A 20931-nucleotide genomic window follows, 5' to 3' on the forward strand; every position below is an offset into this window, starting at 1 on the left:
TTGATCAAATACAAGTGTTTTTGCGCTTAAAAAAATAAATGGGGGGTGAGATTTGAAGGAACGAGGATGATGTAATTTTGTGATGAGACCCCAGCTACCAAACTTTTTGCATCCATTTTACATGAATCAGAAGTCCAGTGACACAACCTCAAGGGCCTTTCTTATCTCATGGTGATATCTCTTCTCTGCTCTGATGAGACGCCCCTGCCGTCCTGCATCCAGCTCTGGAGCCCTCAGCAGAGGAAAGACATAGACCTGTTGGAGGGGGTCCAGAGGAGGCCACGGAGATGCTGTGAGGGCTGGAGCAGCTCTGCTCTGGAGCCAGGCTGAGAGAGCTGGGCTGGGTCAGCCTGGAGAAGACTCCAGGGATACCTTATTGTGGCCTTTCAATACTTAAAGGAGGCTTAGCAGAAAGATGGGGCAGAGTTTAGTAGGGTCTGTAGTGACAGGACAAAAGGTGATGGTTTTAAACTAAAGGAGAGGAGATTCAGGTTAGGTAGCAGGAAGAGATGTTTTAACAGTAAGGGCAGTGAGGCACTGGCCCAGGGTGCCCAGAGAAGCTGTGGCTGCCCCATCCCTGGCAGTGTTCAAGGCCAGGTTGGACACAGGGGCTCGGAGCAAGCTGCTCCAGTGGAAGGTGTCCCTGCCTGTGGCAGGGGTTGGAGCTGGATGAGCTTTAAGGACCCTTCAACACAAACCAGTCTGGGATTCTATAAGGCAAAGTGGCAACATGGGCTGTTTGGAAACATGCTGCTTGATATGTGTGTAGCCAAGGACAGAAGGGGCAAAGCAGTGAGGATCGGAGTCGGTAGCGCACATGCTTGCCTACCTCCATGGAGCAGCAAAGCACAGCATCTTCCTTCACATCCTGAGACTGCAACAACTGCAAAAGAGAGGAGAAAGAGGTGGTGAGAAATGCATGACCTCCTGCTTCTTCTCCCTTATGACCTCCCTTCCATCTTTTTGTCCAGTTTGGCTTTTGCTACCTCCAGGAGGAAAGGACAGAAAATCAGAAAGAGGGGAGGAAAGATATTATCAACACAATAAGATAAACAGTGACAAAATGCAGGGTGAAGGGTTATCACCTGAGTATCCACTGCTGAGAGTGACCAAGTGGGGCAGAATAGAGAGAATTTGGATGAACAACTTCCAAAATGAATTTTATTTAGGTTACACTGCTTTTTTTATCCCATGCAGGCGATGTGAAAATGCACTTGTCTCACATACACAGCGACTAAATACAACCATCAGATGACAACACTCGAGCTGCATAGCCCTGTTTGGAAGGGAAGGGCTCTGCCCAAAAGGCAGCCACCCACCACCGAACCTCTCCATTCCCTTAGGGACACTTCCAACAGCCACAAAATTACCTGATGGGAAAGCATGACATCCAATACACCGTAATTAATACGTCTCCTTCCAGACTGATTACATAGTGGTGCAAGCGCAATGGGTTGCAGTGAAACTATGGTGTCTTAGGTGCACCAACTCGAACCCTGCTCTGCTCCCTATGAACTTTCCATTACAAACATCAGCTTGTATTCAAGCAGCTTTCAGGAGAGACCCAAAATGTTGCTGTGCATGGAAAGGCTGATGCTTACCCCTCTTTGTTCAGACTCAGGGTATCCAATGAGGGTCAATGGCTCTATCAGGCAATGGCAAAGTGCAGGAAATTAGCATGTCTCACCCCAGAAACATTCGAACCATGGCAAGGACCAACAAAACTGTGTCAAATATGCATGTTTTTTTCCTTTGTCTTCAACTTTATGACTGTGTCATTCACACATGAAATTGCTACCGCAAGTATTTTGCTAAAAAGAAGAGAAACTACCGCTGTTCTGTTCTTCAAGTAGACAAAATACTGATATTCTCTATCAGCCAACAAAGTGAGATGGAGCATTATGAAAAACACTGTACCGTGAGATGGCTGATAAAATTCCAAGTGCTGTCAACATCTGAAGCTACAGCCATGTCCATTCCATCACCTTGGGCTGAACAACCCCTGCTGGCCCTGACCTAACCCTTGTGTGCAGTGGAGAGCTGAATACATGCACTAAACACGGAGAAAAAGGAGAAAAACTGTGAACGCTGGCTTCATCAGTATCTGAAATTCATCAGGGCAAAGCAAACTCTGGAAAAACGGTTGAATTAATTAAAACTGCCCATATAAAAATCACTCAAATGTGCTCCACAACCTTTAGTTAAAATCACAATTCTGATTCTCAACCTTATCTCCATTTGTTCGTGTTTCGTTTCCTTTACAAATAAACGCCTATTTGTTTACCAGCTCCATAACTGCTGGAAAACAGCAAGGGGAAAAAAGAGGTAATTCTAGGAATTATCTTTGATCTCAAAGTTTTGTCTTCACCCTCCTCTGTTTCCAGCAGAAAGTGGTGTGTTTGCTTAGATGTTTATACCACAGCGATGAACATGCAGTCCATTGTTTCTTATCTTGCACTAGCCAAAGGTTCAGCCAGCATTTTGAAGATGCAACAGCTCTCTCCCTCAGCCCCCTCCAGTTTATCTTTCTGCTAAATTGTTTGGAAAATATTAGTTAAGCCCAAGGTACATGCTCTGAGATAAGTTCTCACAAACAGTTCTCAGATTCCTAGCAAAAAAGGGTGAGATCCTTTTAAACTCATCAAGTTAAAAAAAAATCACTGAAGGACAAAGATTGGACTCGATGATCTTACAGGTATTTTCCAATCTAATTGATTCTATAAAATAAAAACAGGCATTAGTCCAGAAATTCATCCCTGGGTTATGTAGCTCGTGAACATGGCATGAAGCAGGGCTGCGAATTAAATATTTATTCACCTTTCCTATTTTTCGTATTCTTAAGAATATAACATGAAAATTAAAGCTATGAAAGTGGAGTCAGGACTTGTTAGGAAGGACCTACGGTGGCCTGACTCCAGCCCTTCCTCTGCCATGATCCCTTCGACGACCATGCTGGGGATATGTGCAGGGAAAGGCTGCAACTTCACTTGAGCTTTCCCTGCCCCAGCTTCCCACCTGCACCACTGGGACATGCTTCCCTACCTTAGAAGGTGTTTTTGAGGATGAATAGGTCACTGTCAAGTGCTTGGGTATTTGGCTAATGAGGAACAGTCAATGAAACAGAGATCATATCCTACTCCCAGAGCTGGGCAGACACCTTCTACCTGCACATTGCCCTCCTGGACCTCATCTGATGTGACTTGCCTGAACAAGGAGAATGCATGTGCTCCTTCTTGTCCATCAGGGCATCATGTACTCCATCTCATCCATCCAGGCACCATGTGTCCCATCTCATCCATCCAAGCACTATGTGCTCCACTGCTCCATCAAGGTACCATGTTCCCCATCTTACCCATCCAAGCACCATGTGCTCCACTGCTCCATCAAGGCACCAAGAGGTACCAGTCCCAAGGGCCACAGTTCAACTTCTGCCTAACACTAACCCTAACCCACAGCCTGCCCACCAAACTCAGGCACAGCCCTGTGCAACACAGCAGGGCCCAGCAGATAGATCTGCTGGCACTCTAGGAATCAGAACCCCACGTTCACACCTACATGAACATTCTTTGCATGCTCCTGATCATAACTATGTTTCTAGCATGCTGGAGGGGGGCTCTGGAGCTTCCACAGGGTGTAGGCACCATTTATCTGCTGCTGACCCCTGCTTGCTGGGACAGAAGGAGATCGAGGAGCCCAGTTTGCCCTCCCTAGCCTGGCGTGGGCACTGCTGAAGGCAGATAGCAAGGGTTGCACTGCAAGGGCTGCGCTGCATGGGGTTCTGCCACCGACGTCCTCAACCACCAATGATGCTTTGCATGGATTTCTCAAGGGATGCTTCATCCTTAACAACAGCTGCCCCATGTGAGCACCAGGCATCCCAAAGTGTGGGGTGGCTGCTTCAGCAAGAGCACAGTGTTTCCCAAAGCTCTTTGACCCCCATGTCAGCCCTGATGACACTCCAATTAAAAATCAATCATAGAATCCCAGAGTGGTTTGGGTTGGAAGGGACCTTAGAGCTCATCCAGTTCCAACCCCTGCCATGGGCAGGGACCCCTTCCACTGGAGCAGCTTGCTCCAAGCCCCTGTGTCCAACCTGGCCTTGAACACTGCCAGGGATGGGGCAGCCACAGCTTCTCTGGGCACCCTGGGCCAGCGCCTCAGCACCCTCACAGGGAGGAACTTCCTCCTTATATCCAACCTGAAAAATGGTGCAAACACTCCTAGACTTCCAGGGAAATCACAACCTTGAAGTGCCGGCACTTGTGTGACCATAAACCTGAACTCCAGCAATTGCATCCATCCTTCGCAATCTAATTCATATTTACTTAAAATAGTTTTAACGTAAACATGCTATATCCATTTACAGCAGCACTCCCACACTGGAATTATTATTTAACTATTTATAACCGCTCCTCCCTGCTGTGCGCATCTACCCAAATCCCACCATCCCATCCCTGTCCACCAGGTTCCCACACGATCCAACCTGGCTGATGAAGGTGGACGAGGGAGCGCGAGGCAGACAGCAGGGCAGGTGAGCTGAGACTCACACGCTTCTTGGTTTAACCTGTAATCATCCCCTGGGGCTGGGGCTGTCTGCGAGAAAAACTTCCCTTTGCTCTCCAGCCGGTTTCCCCCGTATCGGGCGAAGCCGGGCAATGAAAGCAGCAGTTCCTGCTGGAAAGCAGACAAAGAGTCTGCTTGATTTCCTAAGAGAGGAGGCTGCATGCCAGAATCTGCCCGGCCAGTCATATAATACCCAGCCTCAGTTGCGAAAGGCTTCTCACTTTTGTTTCTAGTGCTGGACTAGCAGCTTTGCACCACTGGTGGAAGATACTGGGCTCCTCTTCCAAACTTCTGTGTCCTGCTGAGAGATGGAGCAGTGGCCAAGGTCCTCTGTGAGGCCAGGTGCCCATGTGGGCTCTGGGTGCTAACTATTTTCATAACCAGCCCAAAATAAATGGTAGGTTCTGCTCTTGGATGTGCTGCGTGTGGTGGGGGAGCTGCAGTGCCTTGCAAGGGGGCTCCTGAGTGCAACTGGTTTCTGTGGGATGCTACTGGGAGCAGTCTTCCCTGGCCTCCCAAAACCTGCTCTTCACATCTTTTCAGAGGTAAGCCCATGGGGTGGGCATGCAATGGAGGTTGAGGGGGCAAAGAAGCCCCAAAAGTACATCTGTGCTTCATCAGGACCAGCTTGGTCCTCCTGAACAGCAATGGAAGCACATGCCCTTGGTGGAGGCCTTCATGAGAAAACCAGAGAGCTAAGTTGATAGGATGCACATACCAACGAAGATTTGGGTTTATTATCTGCTTTCTGAGATCATCTGGGCTGCTGAGCAGCAAAAGTGCTTACTTGGTACTCTCAGAGGTGCTCACACCACGAGCAGGACCCGAGAACTTGCCCCACCATCCCTTATCACCAAACCACGCAGGTTTAATTGTGTTCTTCAGCAACTCTCCCCAGGAGATGGAGTGGGAGCAGCCCAGCGCATACATTACCCTTTCCAGCTGCAATGATATCTCTCCTGTGAGGCACAATACTAATTATTGTGTATGATATCGCTTGCAAAATGACATATAAGCAACACTTGCCACAAACTACCTCTTAGCATGCAGTGTTTTCTCATGCTTCGGTGATGACTCTGGCGTGAAAGCACAGAAAGCTTGAAAATATCTACCCAGAGCCATGGAGAGGTCGGGATGTCTTTCGAGACATGGTGAAAGCTGGACTGACCACAGCCCACGTGCCGCTTGCCCCGGCTTCCCAACGGGCATCTCAGGTTCATCCATCCAGATGGCAACATGCATGGACATCCAGACAGCCTCGGGCAGGAAGCTCCAGCCTCGCAACTGCTCTGCGGTCTGTGCCCACAAGTATGCTTTTCATCTAACGTGGAGGTCATGAGGAGGTGCCTGCTGGTGCTCACCATGGGGAGCGTGGACCACAACCGCAGAGCAACTGACATGCTGCAAACGTATCATCCAGGTGTAGCAACCACTGGTGTAAAATGGGGTAACGGGTGAAAATGGAGACGTATTTTGATTAGGAAGAAGGAAAAATATCAGCTACTTGTGCCACTTGGAGCTCAAGCAGAATGAATGTGCTGTACTTGAAAGGGTGCAGCAGAGATGGTGCTTCACAGACCTGTTTTTAACCAGAGGAGCCCATGGGAAGGGCTATGGTGGACTTTGTCATCAATAAGTTGATCCTGTTCCAGCTCTGTGGCTGGGTCATCATGGAGATGACGTGTAAGGGGGTTTGTAAGAAAGATAGGGACAGCTTTTAGTCAGGCCTGTAGTGACACGGCAAGGCGTGATGGTTTTAAACTAAAGGAAGCAGGACTCAGACCAGGCAGAAGGAAGAAACATTCTACAATGAGGATGCTGAGGCTCTGGCACAGGGTGCCCAGAGAAGCTGTGGCTGCCCCATCCCTGGCAGTGTTCAAGGCCAGGTTGGACACAGGGGCTTGGAGCAAGCTGCTCTAGTGGACGGTGTCCCTGCCCATGGCAGGGGTTGGAACTGGATGGGCTTTAAGGTCCCTTCCAACCCAAACCAGTCTGGGATTCCATGATTCTATGATCATCCCGTAAAACCACAAGTGCTTCCTGCTGACATAGCTCTGCAGGCACTCTTGGTGGACTAACAGACCACAGGTGGGGAACTCCTGCCCCAAAAACCTCCTGGAAGCCCTGTGGTCTGCTAGATGAGTCCTCCCAGCAGCACAAGCCAGTTCGGCTGCACTTCACAGGCGTTCTGCAGAAAAACATTAATAGCCATTTTCTGCTCTTCCAGTGGCCTCTTATCGAGCTACTGTCGCAAGTCTTTAAGGAAGATGCCTCAGATAAGATCCATGGGACTGCTTGGCTGCCCTGCATGGGGACAGTCACGCATTTCTATGGGCTACAGGCCATTGCTACAACTCCACTTCTCCTATTGTCACAAGGCATGGTGTGCTGAAAAAAGCCAGATCAGGGGAAAACGCAAAGTACAAACGAGGGTGTGTGGGATGAGTAATTACAAAGCACTGCACCAGTAAGGCCAGTTTCTGGATTTCTACAATCCGCTCCTATTATAAGAATCAGCTCCTCAAACCAGGACAACAGAGGGTCAGCAGGGTTGATCCTGCAACCACCAACAAGGTGTGACAGTGCTACCTCTCTAAAGGGGTGCTGAGCTCCTCTCTGGGCATACCCTGGGAGGTAAGGAAGTCAGGTGAGACCTTTCCCTAGAGAAGAACCAAGTGAGCACTTGGAAACAGAAGGCCTTTAGAAGTCCACAGGCATAAGTGACATCTTCTCTGCTCATCCATTTGATGCTGAGGTTGCCCAAACATAAAGTTTTGGGGAAAACCTTTTCCTTTGGGGAAAGCATAAAGCACAGGCTCTGCTCCAAAACCTTATCTTTTGGGGTCCAAAACCACAGCTGAGCTGTGAGAGGCAGTCTGTGTGGTGCTGTATCCATTAGCAGTGGTGTTTCTCTCTGCATCATCTGCTCATGCCTTCATGCCCACTGAAGATGTACGAGGTGCCATAAGCCCATGCATCTCATGGAGGGGTCCCTGACGCGGGTGGCATGGTTTCAGCCTGGTTGAGAACATCCTGACAGCAACTCAAGCTTCTCTATCATGAAGAAGCCACCAGAATGGGTCACTGCTGGTCCCACAAGCAGCTGCCCAGAGGACGCGGCACAAGAGGGAAGAAGCCCTGGGTTGCAGCTGCTTGCAGTGGCATGGCTGCATCAGGAGCTATGTCCATAGGAGACAGTTTGCCTAAAGTATTTTGGACAACTTGAAGGAATTTGTTTGGTGGCACTTACTCCTTTTACAGTGATGTAAGATGGTCTCAGCTGAGGAGGAGACTTCTGTTCCCCTATTACTCAACCAGGGCTCCCTGGCAGGATGGCAAGAAGAGATTAGCTTGTTTATTGCATCTAGCAAACCAAAACACTGGTTATCCTCCTTGTCAGATTTCTGAGGAACTCAGAGACACTTAACAGCAAATTGAATTAGGGCCAGAGGAACAAAACCCTGTACCCAGTCATGGGAAACTCCTCCTACTCCTTTCCATTGTAGACAAGGAAAACCATGAAACATGACTCTCCCCAGATCTGGAACAGCAGAAAGGATTCCTTCGAAGATGGAAACCATTAAGAGGCAATTACTGCAGACGATGATGAAGAAAATCTGGTCACTCACCAACCCAGACACTGCAACCCCACAGTAGCCCGGTGGTTACACATCCCCTGGTTGGAGGTGGACCTTCAGGACCCAAAGGTGGGTGAGACAGACGGACAGAGCCACCCAGTCTGTGTACACAGGGAGACCGAGCCACCCAGACGGCCGGCTTCATCCTGCCCCAGCCGAAGACATAATAACCCTGGGAGAGGAGGATGTGATCTCATCCCAAGGGTCCCGGGGAAACACAAAACGTGGAAAGAAGCAGTGGCGGGACCATCGCGCTTGATTGCGGCAGGCTCCACCCTGGCTCGCCGGACGCTCCCGGCTTTCCTGGCTCTGCCGAGGGCGAGAGCGCATGGCGGCGGACGCAAATAGTTGTGTTTACATCCCATTGAAAGGGGTTTTTGGGAAGTAACAATGCCTGGTTCGGAGGGCGAAGGAGAAAAACAAAGCCACGCGAGGAGGAGGGACCATCCTGTGAGATGGTATCTAGCCGCGTTTCTTTATCTGCCCTCATTGCTTCCTCTGCCTTCTCCGTGGGTCCCAGGGAAATAAGGGTGGCATTTCTCCTCCCCTACTTAAAATATGCCAAGTGAGGGCTGTAGCTTTCCAAGATTACAAGTTCCTACACATAGAATACTCAATAGAGCAGCTGGGCTCAAAGGCATCACGCAGCCCTGCTCGATTTGGTCTGTCCTCATGCGCTTGCAAATAACGCCCTGCCTCCTTCACCTTAACTCTGCCCTTTGACCAAATCAATGCCAATTAAAGGGAATTACCTTTTTCCCATACAAGCTGTGTTTGCAGGAGGGTTTTTACCAGTACAGCTGGGGGGGGGGGGGCGCTGCCTATGTGGGAGCTTTTTCCATGGCTATTTATCTATGTATTGCACAGCTATTTATTTATTCATTGCACAGAAGGCACGGAGGCACCGGGACATCCCTCCCTGCTGGGAGCATGCTCCTACAGACAGACATGGACCTGTCCCTGCTCTTTGCAGACTCCTGCTCCTTCATGCTGCCTCCTGCCATGGATCTGAATGTCCACATCACCCCACTTGCTCCACATCCCAGACTTTTCTCCCAGGTCTTCCAGGTCTTCTGGATTCCCGTGACATTTCCCCACTTGTTTGCTCTCCCCATTTCTCACTCCTTTCTGCGTCCTTCTGTCTCCTCTTTCTCCCTTCTTTTCCGGCATCCCTTCCCTCCCACGCCCACATTCCTCATCCCTCCTCCTTCTTTTCCCTTACAAATCACCTCCCAGTTTGTCCCAGTCCTGCCTTACTGGAGACCAAAGCACTGATATTTGCAGAACCAGATGGGGGGAACCAGAAGGGGCCTTTTATGAGGAAGTAAGTCCCCTTCTTCATAAAGAACTGATTTTCTCTGGTCAGATCTGGCCTCATGGAGCTACCTGGGTGGAAGGGTGGCACAGGGTCAGGATCCAGCCCCCTTCCTGCTTATTCAATACAGGAAAAAATCTGCCTCATTCTCTGACTAGAATAATCTTTAAAATCCTGGTATCTCATTATAGTGTCAAAACCCCCCCTTTTTTTTTTTTCTGACTCAAGAGGCTGATGCTTTTTTTAAAATGGAAGTGATAAAAAAAAAAAAAGCAGCACCCCACGTTAAAAGATAGAATTTTCTTTTCCAAACAGCACCACCCTCCTCGCTCATCTGACTGGAAGGTTTTCCTCTCTCTTCCTCCGAAGGAGACAGTGAAAAGGCAGTGCCCTCTTGAAGTTCAGACGTTAATTACCGTGTTAGAATATTTTGCTAAATTACACAGCATGGCCCCAGGAGATAACAGGCACTAAGAGAAGGGAGGGGAGTGGATACCCGTCTACACGCTGCACCGCAGACTCAGACGTAGGGGGAAGGCAATTAGACAGGGAGTATTTATCCTCCCTGCACCACCACCCCGAGGCTTTCAGTTAGCAGCGTTTACCAAGGCAGGGAAGCGATGGGAGCGTGCCAAGATTTTAAACGATGCTGAAATGGGACTGTCTCTGCCAACCAGACTGGAGGTAGGAGACAACTCCTGCAGAGCAGCAACTGTCCTGCCTGCTGCCAGCCTGCTGGGCCTGCTCCCTGCTGCCTCTGTGGGGCTGATTCACTGCTCCCAGGCGCTGCCCTCCATCCCCAGGGATGTTAATGAGACCATAAAAGCATCTGTCTTATGTCAGGTCAATGCCCACATCTCCCTCATGGGTGGTGATGTTCAGGGTGATACCCCCTGGGTACCCACCCAGCCCCAGCAGCAGTAACCCCGTTATGGTGGAGGGAGCTCTCTGAATGGATCCTGCAGCCAATTGCACAAAGGGGCTTTGCAGTTTAATCAGTCTCTCTGTGATGCAATGCTTCCTGGGGTTTGCTTTGAACCTGCCTTAAAAGCCCTGTCCTATGCACCCATGGGAGCTCAGACTGGGACAGTGCCACAGCAACGCTACTCCTTGTCATCCCTGTAATCCAGTCACCCGCATCCAAGATAGGATGTCATGGGTGGACAGCCAGACAGGTAAAAACAATGGCTGGATGGTTGGGTTTAGAGGCTTGTAGCTACTCCACCTGGAGGCCAGCGGAGTATTGAGGCATCTATCCCAGGACCTGCCCTATCTTTATCCATGACCTGGAGGAGGCAAGACCATGCTCTTGTGAAGTACATGACACCAAGCTGGGGGAATCACTGAATGTGCTCAAGGAGCTGCCATCCAGAGGGACCTCCATGGGCTGGAGGAAAGAGTCAAGAGGAACCTTAAATGTTCAACAGGAAACAAGCCCTGCACAAGAGAAGAGCACAGGGGCATGGGTAAGGGCTGGGATAGGGTTATTATGTGGGGCAAGAGGGGGCAGAGCCAGCTGTGCTGCTTGCCCTTGTGGGACCCCAATCGGTGAGGTGCCCTGAGGGGACCACAGTGACAATGCCACATGGCATCTTCTCCAGCTTTAGGTCCCACAAGCCTGTTTTTCCACCCCTTTGCTGTGCTGCTGTAGGCAACTGCTCAGGTTACCTGGCTGTAAAGCCGGGTCTGACTGCTGAATGGCGTCATCAAAGTAAACAGATGCATCCAAAGCAGCACTCGACACCAACCACCTCGGCTGGAAGCGGCTCCTCCTGGCACAGGGCTGGCAGGAAGGTGGCAGCTCCCAGGCCCAGAGGCACCTCCTGGCTTGGCATCCCCATAACATCCGCTCAGGATGAGATCGAGACGCAAGAGGAGCCAAACCTCCTGACACCACTCATCTGTCGTGGCTTCTGCAGAGCACAGCCATGGACCCCAGCTGGGTATGACCCTTCCTTCCCTGCAGACCTCAGCCATCACCAAGAGCTGGGCCAGGTCCTTCAGGACCCAGTCCTAATGCTCCTCCTCACCAGCAGCATCAGGGGATGAAGCAGGAAGAGCAGTGAGCTGGGCTGGCCCATACTGACGCTGTTGACAAACACAGATCCATGAGCAGCACAGAGCTGGATGAAGAGCAACCAGCTCCAACCACGGTTAGGAAATGGCTACGAAAGGCAAAAGTGGTGACAACCAGTGAACAATAGATGGGAAACAATATTCATTATCTCTATGTCTTAGGAGCGATGTGGCACTTGCTGCACCAGGCACAGGGCTCTGGAGTGGTCCTGCCCCATAGATGGTTCAAATGACATGTGCTGGTCCTTGGTCCTCGCCCATTTTCTGCATTGTGCTGACTGCTGAAGGACACAGAAAAGAACAAATGTGGCCAGACTGCAAGAACCAAAGTCCCTTGGTTGTTCTCCTTGGTTTTAGCTGGTTTTGGGGGACATACAGTGTGAAGTATTGTTGGAACAGTGCTGAGTGTGGTCCTCTGTTTGGGCATGGGGCAGAGGTTTTGAGGCAGAAGGATGTCAGTCCGTTCACTCCCCACCATCCTGGAGGGGCAGAAGGAGATGTACAGGGACAAATGTGGCATGGTTTTGTGAAATAAAGCGAGGCCAGAGTTGAGAGCACATGGGCTTTAGGGTGGGAGAAGACAGTGGGACATCCCTCTTGCTTAGACCATCACGAGCAGGAGCCAGGGGAACTTCCTAAAACTGCTGAAAGTGCTTTGATGGAGCCAGATAAAAGACTCATGGAGGAATGTGGTCCTGGAGGATGCCATCGCTGGTCCCATGTGAGGAAGGCTGCAAGCAGGCAAGTGCCAAGCTCGTGGTTCCCTGGCTGCAGCACAGCTATCCCCAGGGGAAGCCTTTCCCTGGGAACAACGCCCTCTTCCAGCTCACCCTCCATTCCCCGAAGCACTGAGGGAAGAATAGGAGGAAAACTTTCTTTTATTTCTATTTAACTTCTCTGCTTTGTTATTCTTTTCCCAGGCTCTCCAGATTTGATGGCTGCAATAGTCCCCTTGTTCTCATCTGCAAAGGCCTCTCCTCTGGTTGCCACAAAAATCCCTCCTTTTCCCCAGCTGTCTTCAACCCTGATCATTGGGCTGAGCTTGGGTATCCATTTCTCTTCTCCAACCTAAACAACGTGCTATTCCAAGCAGAAAAACAAGTTTTGATCCAAACCACCATCCAAACTCACCGTGATCCATCAAACCACTTTAACGAGACCTGGACCCGCCTTTTACTTCCCTTGGCAAACCTCTCTTTGCCTAAAATCCCAACGTTGACCCCACCAGACCTTGTTGTGAAGACACTCTCTGCCTGCACAATCTCACCCCAAACCCTCAGGATGCTTCTTGAAATTGAACTTTTTGATTCAGCTCCCAGCAGACACAGTCACCATGCTGGATGTGGTGGGAGACCCTTCCTTCTCCCCACCCATCCTGTTTTCCAGCCCAGGTGACGGGCACACAGGAGGATGCGGCAGAGCCCCCCGGGATGTGGCCTTGGTGCGGACCATGTTTGTGCCAATGGGCACAGCCACTCCCTTGGCTCCCAAAATCCTGCCCAGGCGAGGGAGCAGCTCTGACCCAAATTTCCTTTGCTGTGATTAAACAACTGTTGCCGTGGCTGACATAAAGATCCAGCGGTCTGCCCACTTCCCTGAGGACGGTGATGAATGCCGGTTCCATTACCCAGCAAACCCCGGCATGTATCACCCCAGCCTCACCTGAAATGAACTGCAATTGTGATTTTTGATTTGCTTTTCCCAGCCCACAAAACCAGCCCATCCAATAAATAACACTGGCATTGCCACCCGATATCCCAGCCACGTCCCCTCCTCACCCATGTCCCCGCTGCCATCCTCGCTTCCTCTCATCCACAACTAATGACGGTGTTACTAAGCTTTTATTCTGGGGGGAAAGGAAAGGAGCGGGAGAGAGGAAGCTTTGCAGGGCTAAGGGAAGAGACATTCCTGCCTCAGTCATCAGGCAACTTTCCCCTTCGTTTTGCTTGCTCCCTTGCTGACCTTTGGCTGAGCCTGCCCAAGCTATAAGGAAAAGGGAAAAAGAAAAAAGAGACAGAGAAACTAAAAAGCCAGAGGAGCTGAAAGGACAGGCAGAGGGAGAGATGTTATCTCACCTCTGCGAATGATTTATCATCAAAGGATGGTGGATGGAGGCAGAGGGAGCTATTTATGACTGTGGGCAGCACAGAGGGGCTTTGCTGCGGGATGCCCAGGGGGAATGAGTTAGGGTGAGGGACTGAGACTGAACATGGGGATGTATGTGCTGATTGGCAGGAATGAGAAAACTCCCATGCTGCTGCACCTTATGAACCATAATGCATTTTATGAACCTGTCCCCAGGCAAGCAGAGGTCCCAAACCTTACAAGCTACGGTGACACCCCCTCCTTCCCTGGGACACCAGCCCACGTACTTCATGAAGCTCATCAAAGAATGAGCACTGTGAGCAATTAGGGAGCTTCCATCATCTCACAGAGCACTCAGCAGGGCCAGCCTGTGTAAATGTCCCTGTCCTCTCCTGGGTGCAGCTGGAAGAGCTCACCAACACCACTTCGGCTGCACCTACAGCTTGGCTCTGGCAACCATCTCAGAGCCTGGCACCTATCACTGCTGATAAATAGGTGGTCCTGTTCTCCTGGGTTGGCCCCGTGTGTCAGGGTTAGCTGACAGTGGCAAAATCCCTATCCCAGAGCCACGGAAAAGGAACAGCAAGAGTCAAGGTCACAACTCCGTGGAGTGAGCAATCACAGATTAACCGCTGTGATGGCTGATCAAAGGCTCAGGCTCACCCATGTCAGGTAAGGGAAGAGTCTTCTCTGACAAATGACACCACAGGGACAGAGCTGTCCTGCTAAGGAACAGAGTTATACCTTAAAGAAGCAAAATTTATGCATGACACCTTGATATAATTAGTAAAAGCTTTTTATGGAGCTGTCCTGTAGCAAAAGATATCCCTTATACATGAAGTTTATGTCCTTCTGCACACTTTTAGGCCACCACCATGCCCCCACATACCAGCAAGGTGACAAGAGAGGCTGTGGTGGCATGGTGAGGGCAGACAGGAAAAATCCTGGCAGAATCTGTGTCATGGCTGTGATGGGAAGCGAATGGGAATAGGGGCTTTGCTAGACGCCAAGATCTTCCCCATAAGGTGACACATATCCCTGTGGGCAGAGATTTTGGGGAAGTTAAGCTATTCTTAGCATCCGTTTCCCACCTCCTCCTGTGGATATGTGTGCCTCATCATGATGCCCGGACTCTTTCTCACTGCTACAGTCACCGTCTGTGAACCCTACCCACAATATTACTGTGAAGACAAAATGTTTATGATGTGTTTGCATTCGGAGGAAACTTCCCATGCATGTAAAAAAGTCATCGCTGGCAGTTTCTTTATCCTTCCCTTGCCCAAGGTCTAGCGGAGAACTTATTTTACAGCAAGTTATTTATGGCCCAACAGAAGCACTGCTGACAATTTGAGATTCACAGCTCCAACCCTGGGCAACCAGGCAGATTTTTCTGAGAAAGCCTTCTACAGACAGCAGCAGGAGACAAAACCATCTTTAGAACAGGATGGAGGAAAGCCCTCTCCTGCTCTGCTGAACATTAACACTTGAGTTGCCTTTTCTGTTTGCCCTCACGGAGGTTTTCTGCTACCACCCCAAATCATGGGGAGCTCAGGGTCTGAAATGACCTCATCAGGAGCTCAGGTTCTGCCACCCTGGTGGCAGGGCTGGGTTTCTGCTGCTCTACATGGGGAGTAAGGACACATGGGACCTCACCTCCCCCTCTATCCTCCCCTCGGGTCTGTCTCATCTGTTCAGGTGGCTTCACCTGCTTTTAAGAAGCTTTTTAAGCCTTTTAAGCCTCTTATTGGGGATTTTCACAATGTTGGGATTTGCAAACTCCAGCGTCGAGTTTGCAAATCCCAACTGTTGGGCTTTGCAAACCCTTGGACAAAGGGGTCTTGCTTGGAGGACATGCTTTTAACAAGCAAAAAATACAATATGCAGGAAAAGCCACACATCCCTGCGGATGTAGGTACTTTTGGGGTGAGAAGTGTTGATGCTGGCAAAGCAAACCTCTAGGAATCATAAAGCAAACATCTATGAATCATGGGCTCCTCACTGCTGCAACACAACAGCGTAGCCCGCAGGTGGAGAAAGACAAACTGTGAAGGCATTTACCTCCCTGAGGCAGGTATAAATGGGGCAGACAAGGACTCGGAAGGGCTCTCCGGTGCTGCTCCTCATGGTGCCGAAGACCTCGCAGAGGAAGGTGATGAACCCCAGCCAGCGCTCCACGTCCCGCTGCTGCAACTCCTCCCGCATGGTGAAATCCTTCTGCAGGAGGGACAGAGACAACAGGCTGCATCAGCAAAACCGCATCACCCCGGGAGAGGCAACGGCTGTCGAGAGAGAGAATTAGGAGGAAACTGAAACTCAGGGTGGTGGGGAGGAAGACAGACAGACTGACTCTTTAGTAACAGTGGGGAGATTACTCAATGCATGCGGAGTGGCTGCAATTTCAACACAAGCAAAGTCACCAGAAAGCAGGTACTGTAGAAATGTCACCAACCCCTGCAATAACTGTCATGGCTTGCACTAGGGACAGTGTCCCCTGTGCCCTGCTTTTCCCCTCAGACGGACATAAGGGCTTTCTTCCATCTGCACAACCAATATTGAATGAAAGCAGCAACAAAGAGGTTGAATGATACACAATGGATGCTGGTGGCCACGGCAGGGTGGTCAAGGTGGACCTGCCCACCCTGTTGATTCCAGTAACTTCCACAGACCTGGTGTCTGGCCAGGGGCATCCTAATGGACTGGCTGTTCCCTGGGGTCTCATGAAATTAAGGTAGAGACTGGCTCCCTGCCTGAACAGAAGAACATCAGGGCATCCTGGGCTTGGCATTAAAAGGTCACCCTTCATCCGGAGCTGACGGTTGCCATGGCCAAGGATTATCCGAATGACGTGATTTATGGAACAACATCAGGAGGAAGCATGCAGGGAGGTAGCTGCCTCCCCATCAGTCCTCCAGCTGGGCAGAAAAACAAGGGCTTTGCCTGAAGGCAAGGATATGAAAAGGGGTACGTATGTGTTGGGATTGTGTGGCAAAGAGGCTGTGTTTTTAAAGGAGGAACACAGAGAAGCAAGTAAGAACCCGTCTAGGGGACACAAGAGTGTGCATCGCACTCAGAGCCAAGAGGGCTTCCCTGGGCTCTCAGCAATGCTGCAGAGCTTCCTGCAAGATGACCCACATGACTTTGCTTGTCCGCCTTTGTAGCGACTTCTGTGTCACTGTGACCTCTCTCTGTCGAGTGACCTGTCCTCGGCATTAAAAATTAGTAGACATTGAGTACAGGGAAATTAAAGAAACAGGACAAGTTTGTTCTCAACGCCATGTGTTCCCAGGGCGGGTTGCACAATGTTTGAAATCCAGCGACTAAATAAATCATCTTACTTCTTTTTCATCTCCGTTTATTCCTACTGCCTGAGACAAAAGGGTTTGCTGCTGCGAATGCTCCAACCTGCAGCTGCAATCTGCAGAGGCAGGGAGATATAAAAGCCACCACACCAAAGTTGTCTCTCATGCCCCGGACAACACACGGGAGATATTTCTTTTGAAACAAAGGTAAGTAAAGCAGCTGCTAAAACAAGCCAGGCAAAGGCATGATGATTGCTTTCATGACACAACCGTATGCATAGAAGATCCAAGACAAGAGCTATTTATATGTTTCATTACAAAAGGGGGAAAAAAATACATTTGCATATGCAGGAAAAAGACTTGTAAAATAACCGAGGCACTCATTAACCAAGCAGTGATGACTAATTCCTCTCTACACCCATTTCTATAAGGCAATTGCCCAACCATGTCTGCGACTCTGAAGTCAACCTGCAGCCAAATCTTGTTGGGTCTTTGTGGACTCTCTGGACGAGTCTGCAGAGTTCATCCTTTCATTATCCAGCCATCCCCAGGGTGGTGATGGAGGAGGAGAATGGCTATTTGCCAGCTCAGGTTATCACCCCGAGGTTACCAAATTACTTGTTCTGGAGTTTTCACTTAAATAAATTATTATTTTTATTAATAATAAATTATTAAAATAAATTTAAATATTATTAGATAAATAGTATTAAATAATTAAAAAAGCAAAGATAGACGAACTCCTACCTATTGAGAAATAGGGCGCAAATGAGAGCATCCCATGCCCCTTGTATGCACTGACAAGGACCTCCAGCCTTGCCCACCCATAACGTAACCCACTGGCCACTTCAACCCTGAGACAAAAAGCACCCTTTGAACCCTGGAGCTCTTTCGTGATGCCCTGAGACCTCTAAGCTGTGTCCTGCATCTCACACCGCATCCCACCTGGCTCCAGCCCCATAGCCATCCTGCTCCCCCAAGCCTGGATGCCCTCCAGTAGCCCCCATGTCCTGCCTGGGATAGTCCAACACTGATGTGTCCGGGGAGCCAGGCGTATTTTGGGATCCCTGGGGAATGCTGGGAAATTCCTTGCAGGTCGGGATAACCGCACAAGCTCTGTGGTCCCAGATTACTGGGAAAGATAAAAACCACTGCAGGAAGCTCTCCTCCTTCCTGTTCCTGCTTCAAACACATTGCCCCGCTCCGCTGCTTTGCAAGGGAGAAAACCCAACTCTTCAGCGTTTTATCTTTAAAAACACTTTTTTTTTGGTAAAAAACCCCCACAAAAACAACCAACCAAACACAAAAAGTCCATAAAACAACCACCAAACCAGGCCAAACTCATCATAGTGACTGGGCAGGAAGGGATGACATCACTCAGCCACCTTTTCTTCATCCTATGGCACCCAGTGGGTGACGCCACCCAGAAGGAACATCAATGGACACTCTGCCCAACCTGAAGAAGACCCTTGCAAAATAAAAAGGGACTGGGGTCCTCTTGGACCCACCCAAGTCCACTAAAAACCTTGTGCAGGCTTTGATGGAGCCCATGAACGAGGGAAGAGGGGGGTGGAACGTGGGATGGACGCAGAGGTCACTGAACATTTTCACCCAGAATGTGATACTGTGATGGGAATAATTTTGCTCCATTTGCAGCCTCAGAATTGGCCCAAATCCTGCAAAAGGAAATCATTTGCATGCACTCTGCAAATGAGCGTGATATTGATTCCTTTGACCAAGTAGGAAAAGGAATTGCACTTTTTTGGGATGATGACTGCCTACAGACAGAAGTTGTGCTTGCCAGGAGTGAACCTCCATAGTAGCTGGACTTGTAGTGCCAGGGCTCTCCTGAAGCATCCTGAGATACCCATCCCCTTCAGCCTCACATGGTGGTGCTACACCAGTGTTACGGCGCACATGACAAAGATGATCTGGGGTGCATTTGTCCTTAAATTTGGCCTTCAGACAGCAGGTTTGACCACTACCATGGCACACACAAACGAGCAAACCAACCAGAACGCTGTGCAGAAGTGTCCAGCTTCCCAGGGGAAGTCTACGTACAAAAAGATCACTGCTCTCATCTAGGTAATCCGGTCAATGAACTTGTATGTCTGATTGACCTGGTTGCACATTGGCTGTGCTTCCAGAAGGACTCACAACCCATCACGCTGGGCATGGAGAATGTGGAGACCACCTCAATGTCTTCTCCAAAGGGTGAACAGATGAGCCAGACCAACAGCATGGAAGAGGTGAAGAGCTGGCCAGCAGCGAAAAGCGGCTCAGCACAGAACAAACCCATGTCCCGTGTGCCCGGGGCACATCCGATGGAGCCGTGCCCTGACCCACACACCTCCATACCAGCAATGGGAAGCCTTGAGGAGGCTGAAGGGTGCTGAAACCACATGGCCGGGTCACTGCCCTGCCCAGTGACCTTCATTTGCTCTGGAAATGCCTCACAGAGCTATATAAAAATAACCAGTGGATTGGCTTGCCCCATGCTTAGGTGGTGATGTCAGCGCAGTAAGCAAATTATCTTTCATCAGTTTGGCTGTATTTTTAAACATGAATTGTATTACTAATTTGGGGGTGCCCTGGCCCGTAGATAATCTGGGTGCGTTTACTGGATGACCTTCCTTCAGTGCCTATTGCTTAAAATAAAATGTATTTATACCAGGTAGCAGGGTTGACTTCCCTTCTCTGCCTGGTTTGGGAGAAGAGTTCATTGGGAAACCATGTGGCAAGTGGAAGGATGCCAAGGGGACCTCTGAAGAGGTCTCATACAGGACAAGTTTGGGGCATAAACCTGAAAGCTAAGCATGTCCATCATGCTGGGCCTCACCATGTGTGTGATAGGTAGGTCAGGGCTTAGCCCACCATTCGATATCCCTTGTTGGACTCTTCCTAAGCTTGGCTGAAGCTCCTGCCAGCAAGGGAAATAGAAAATGCCTTTATCTTGGGGCTCTCCACTCTTGCACCCAAGTGAAAACCCACTCGTAGATGGGCCTTGTAGATGCAGCTCATGCAATACCATCCTTTCTCGGGCCAGACATAAGACCTCTCCAAGACCAGGACCAAGCTAGAAGAGCCAAGTGGATTTGCCACTTCACGGGATAGGAGGAAAATCCACTTCAGGTGGGCAGCAGAGTCAAGTGTGATGAGAACCAGCATTTTGCCATCAGATCTAAGCCCTTGCTCTAGCACAGACAGCTGCAGCCGAAAATTCATCCCTTGGGACTTTGCCACACTGTTTTAAGACGAGTCCCAAATAACTCTTCCCTAACTCTGGGCCCACCGCCTCATGGGTGACTCCGTCAGCAGCAACTCGGAGGGCAAAAGTTTAGCGTGGGATAAAAATGAGGGTTAATTTAAGCATCGCCACCTTCTGATGGAAAAAAAAAAGGACAGATTTAGGCTTGTTGCTCTGTAAACACAGGGCTCTTCCTCTGGCAGTTCTGCTGTTTACTCAGTCATTGTCAAGGAGGCAGGAACTACTGAGTCAGAAATACTGTGCGAAGAAGAAATGTATAATGCTTAGATATCAGTGCTAGGCGCTATATAAAAAGCTGACAGAGGCTGTGCTGAATACTTGATCTTTCTGGCAATGTGCTCTACCAAAAGGTTGGAGCCTTAAATGGCTCTTCGGAAAAGGATTTGAGACAAATAAAACAGGTTGGAGGAGGGAGCTGGTAGGTAGAAGGTGAGACAGCATCCGTCTCTTGTTGCTCTCCTGCAGAAGCACAACCTCCACCTGCTTCCTCTCCAAACCCTCCTAGAAAGGGCTCCAGTAAAGGACATTTTCCACACTTAACAATGATGCATTATTCCCTGTTGGTAATTTCAATAATACCTGTATTTAGGTCCAGGCTTGGAGGAGGCTCTGGAGTGCAGCTTTGCTTTCTGGGGAGTATAACCCAGTGTTTTTGGAGTATAAACCAGTGGTTTATAGCATTGGCATTCC

The 20931-nt window shown here is 49.7% G+C and overlaps 1 protein-coding gene across 3 annotated transcripts in view; it reads right to left on the bottom strand.

Annotated features, from left to right (window-relative positions):
- CTIF (cap binding complex dependent translation initiation factor) overlaps positions 1 to 20931 on the bottom strand; it is a gene marked incomplete at its 3' end in the record, with an annotated part of 149081 nt that overhangs the window by 1126 nt on the left and 127024 nt on the right. For all 3 annotated transcript variants that reach the window (XM_080637730.1, XM_080637729.1, XM_080637731.1), the window contains exons 10-11: positions 15736 to 15891; positions 830 to 883 (exon numbers count right to left, since the gene is read on the bottom strand). In XM_080637730.1, coding sequence (XP_080493856.1) covers positions 830 to 883; positions 15736 to 15891 — 210 coding nt within the window. The remainder of the gene's footprint in view (positions 1 to 829; positions 884 to 15735; positions 15892 to 20931) is intronic.

Source organism: Psittacula echo, assembly GCF_963264785.1.
Source record: "Psittacula echo genome assembly, chromosome: Z".
Taxonomy (NCBI): Eukaryota; Metazoa; Chordata; class Aves; order Psittaciformes; family Psittacidae; genus Psittacula; species Psittacula echo.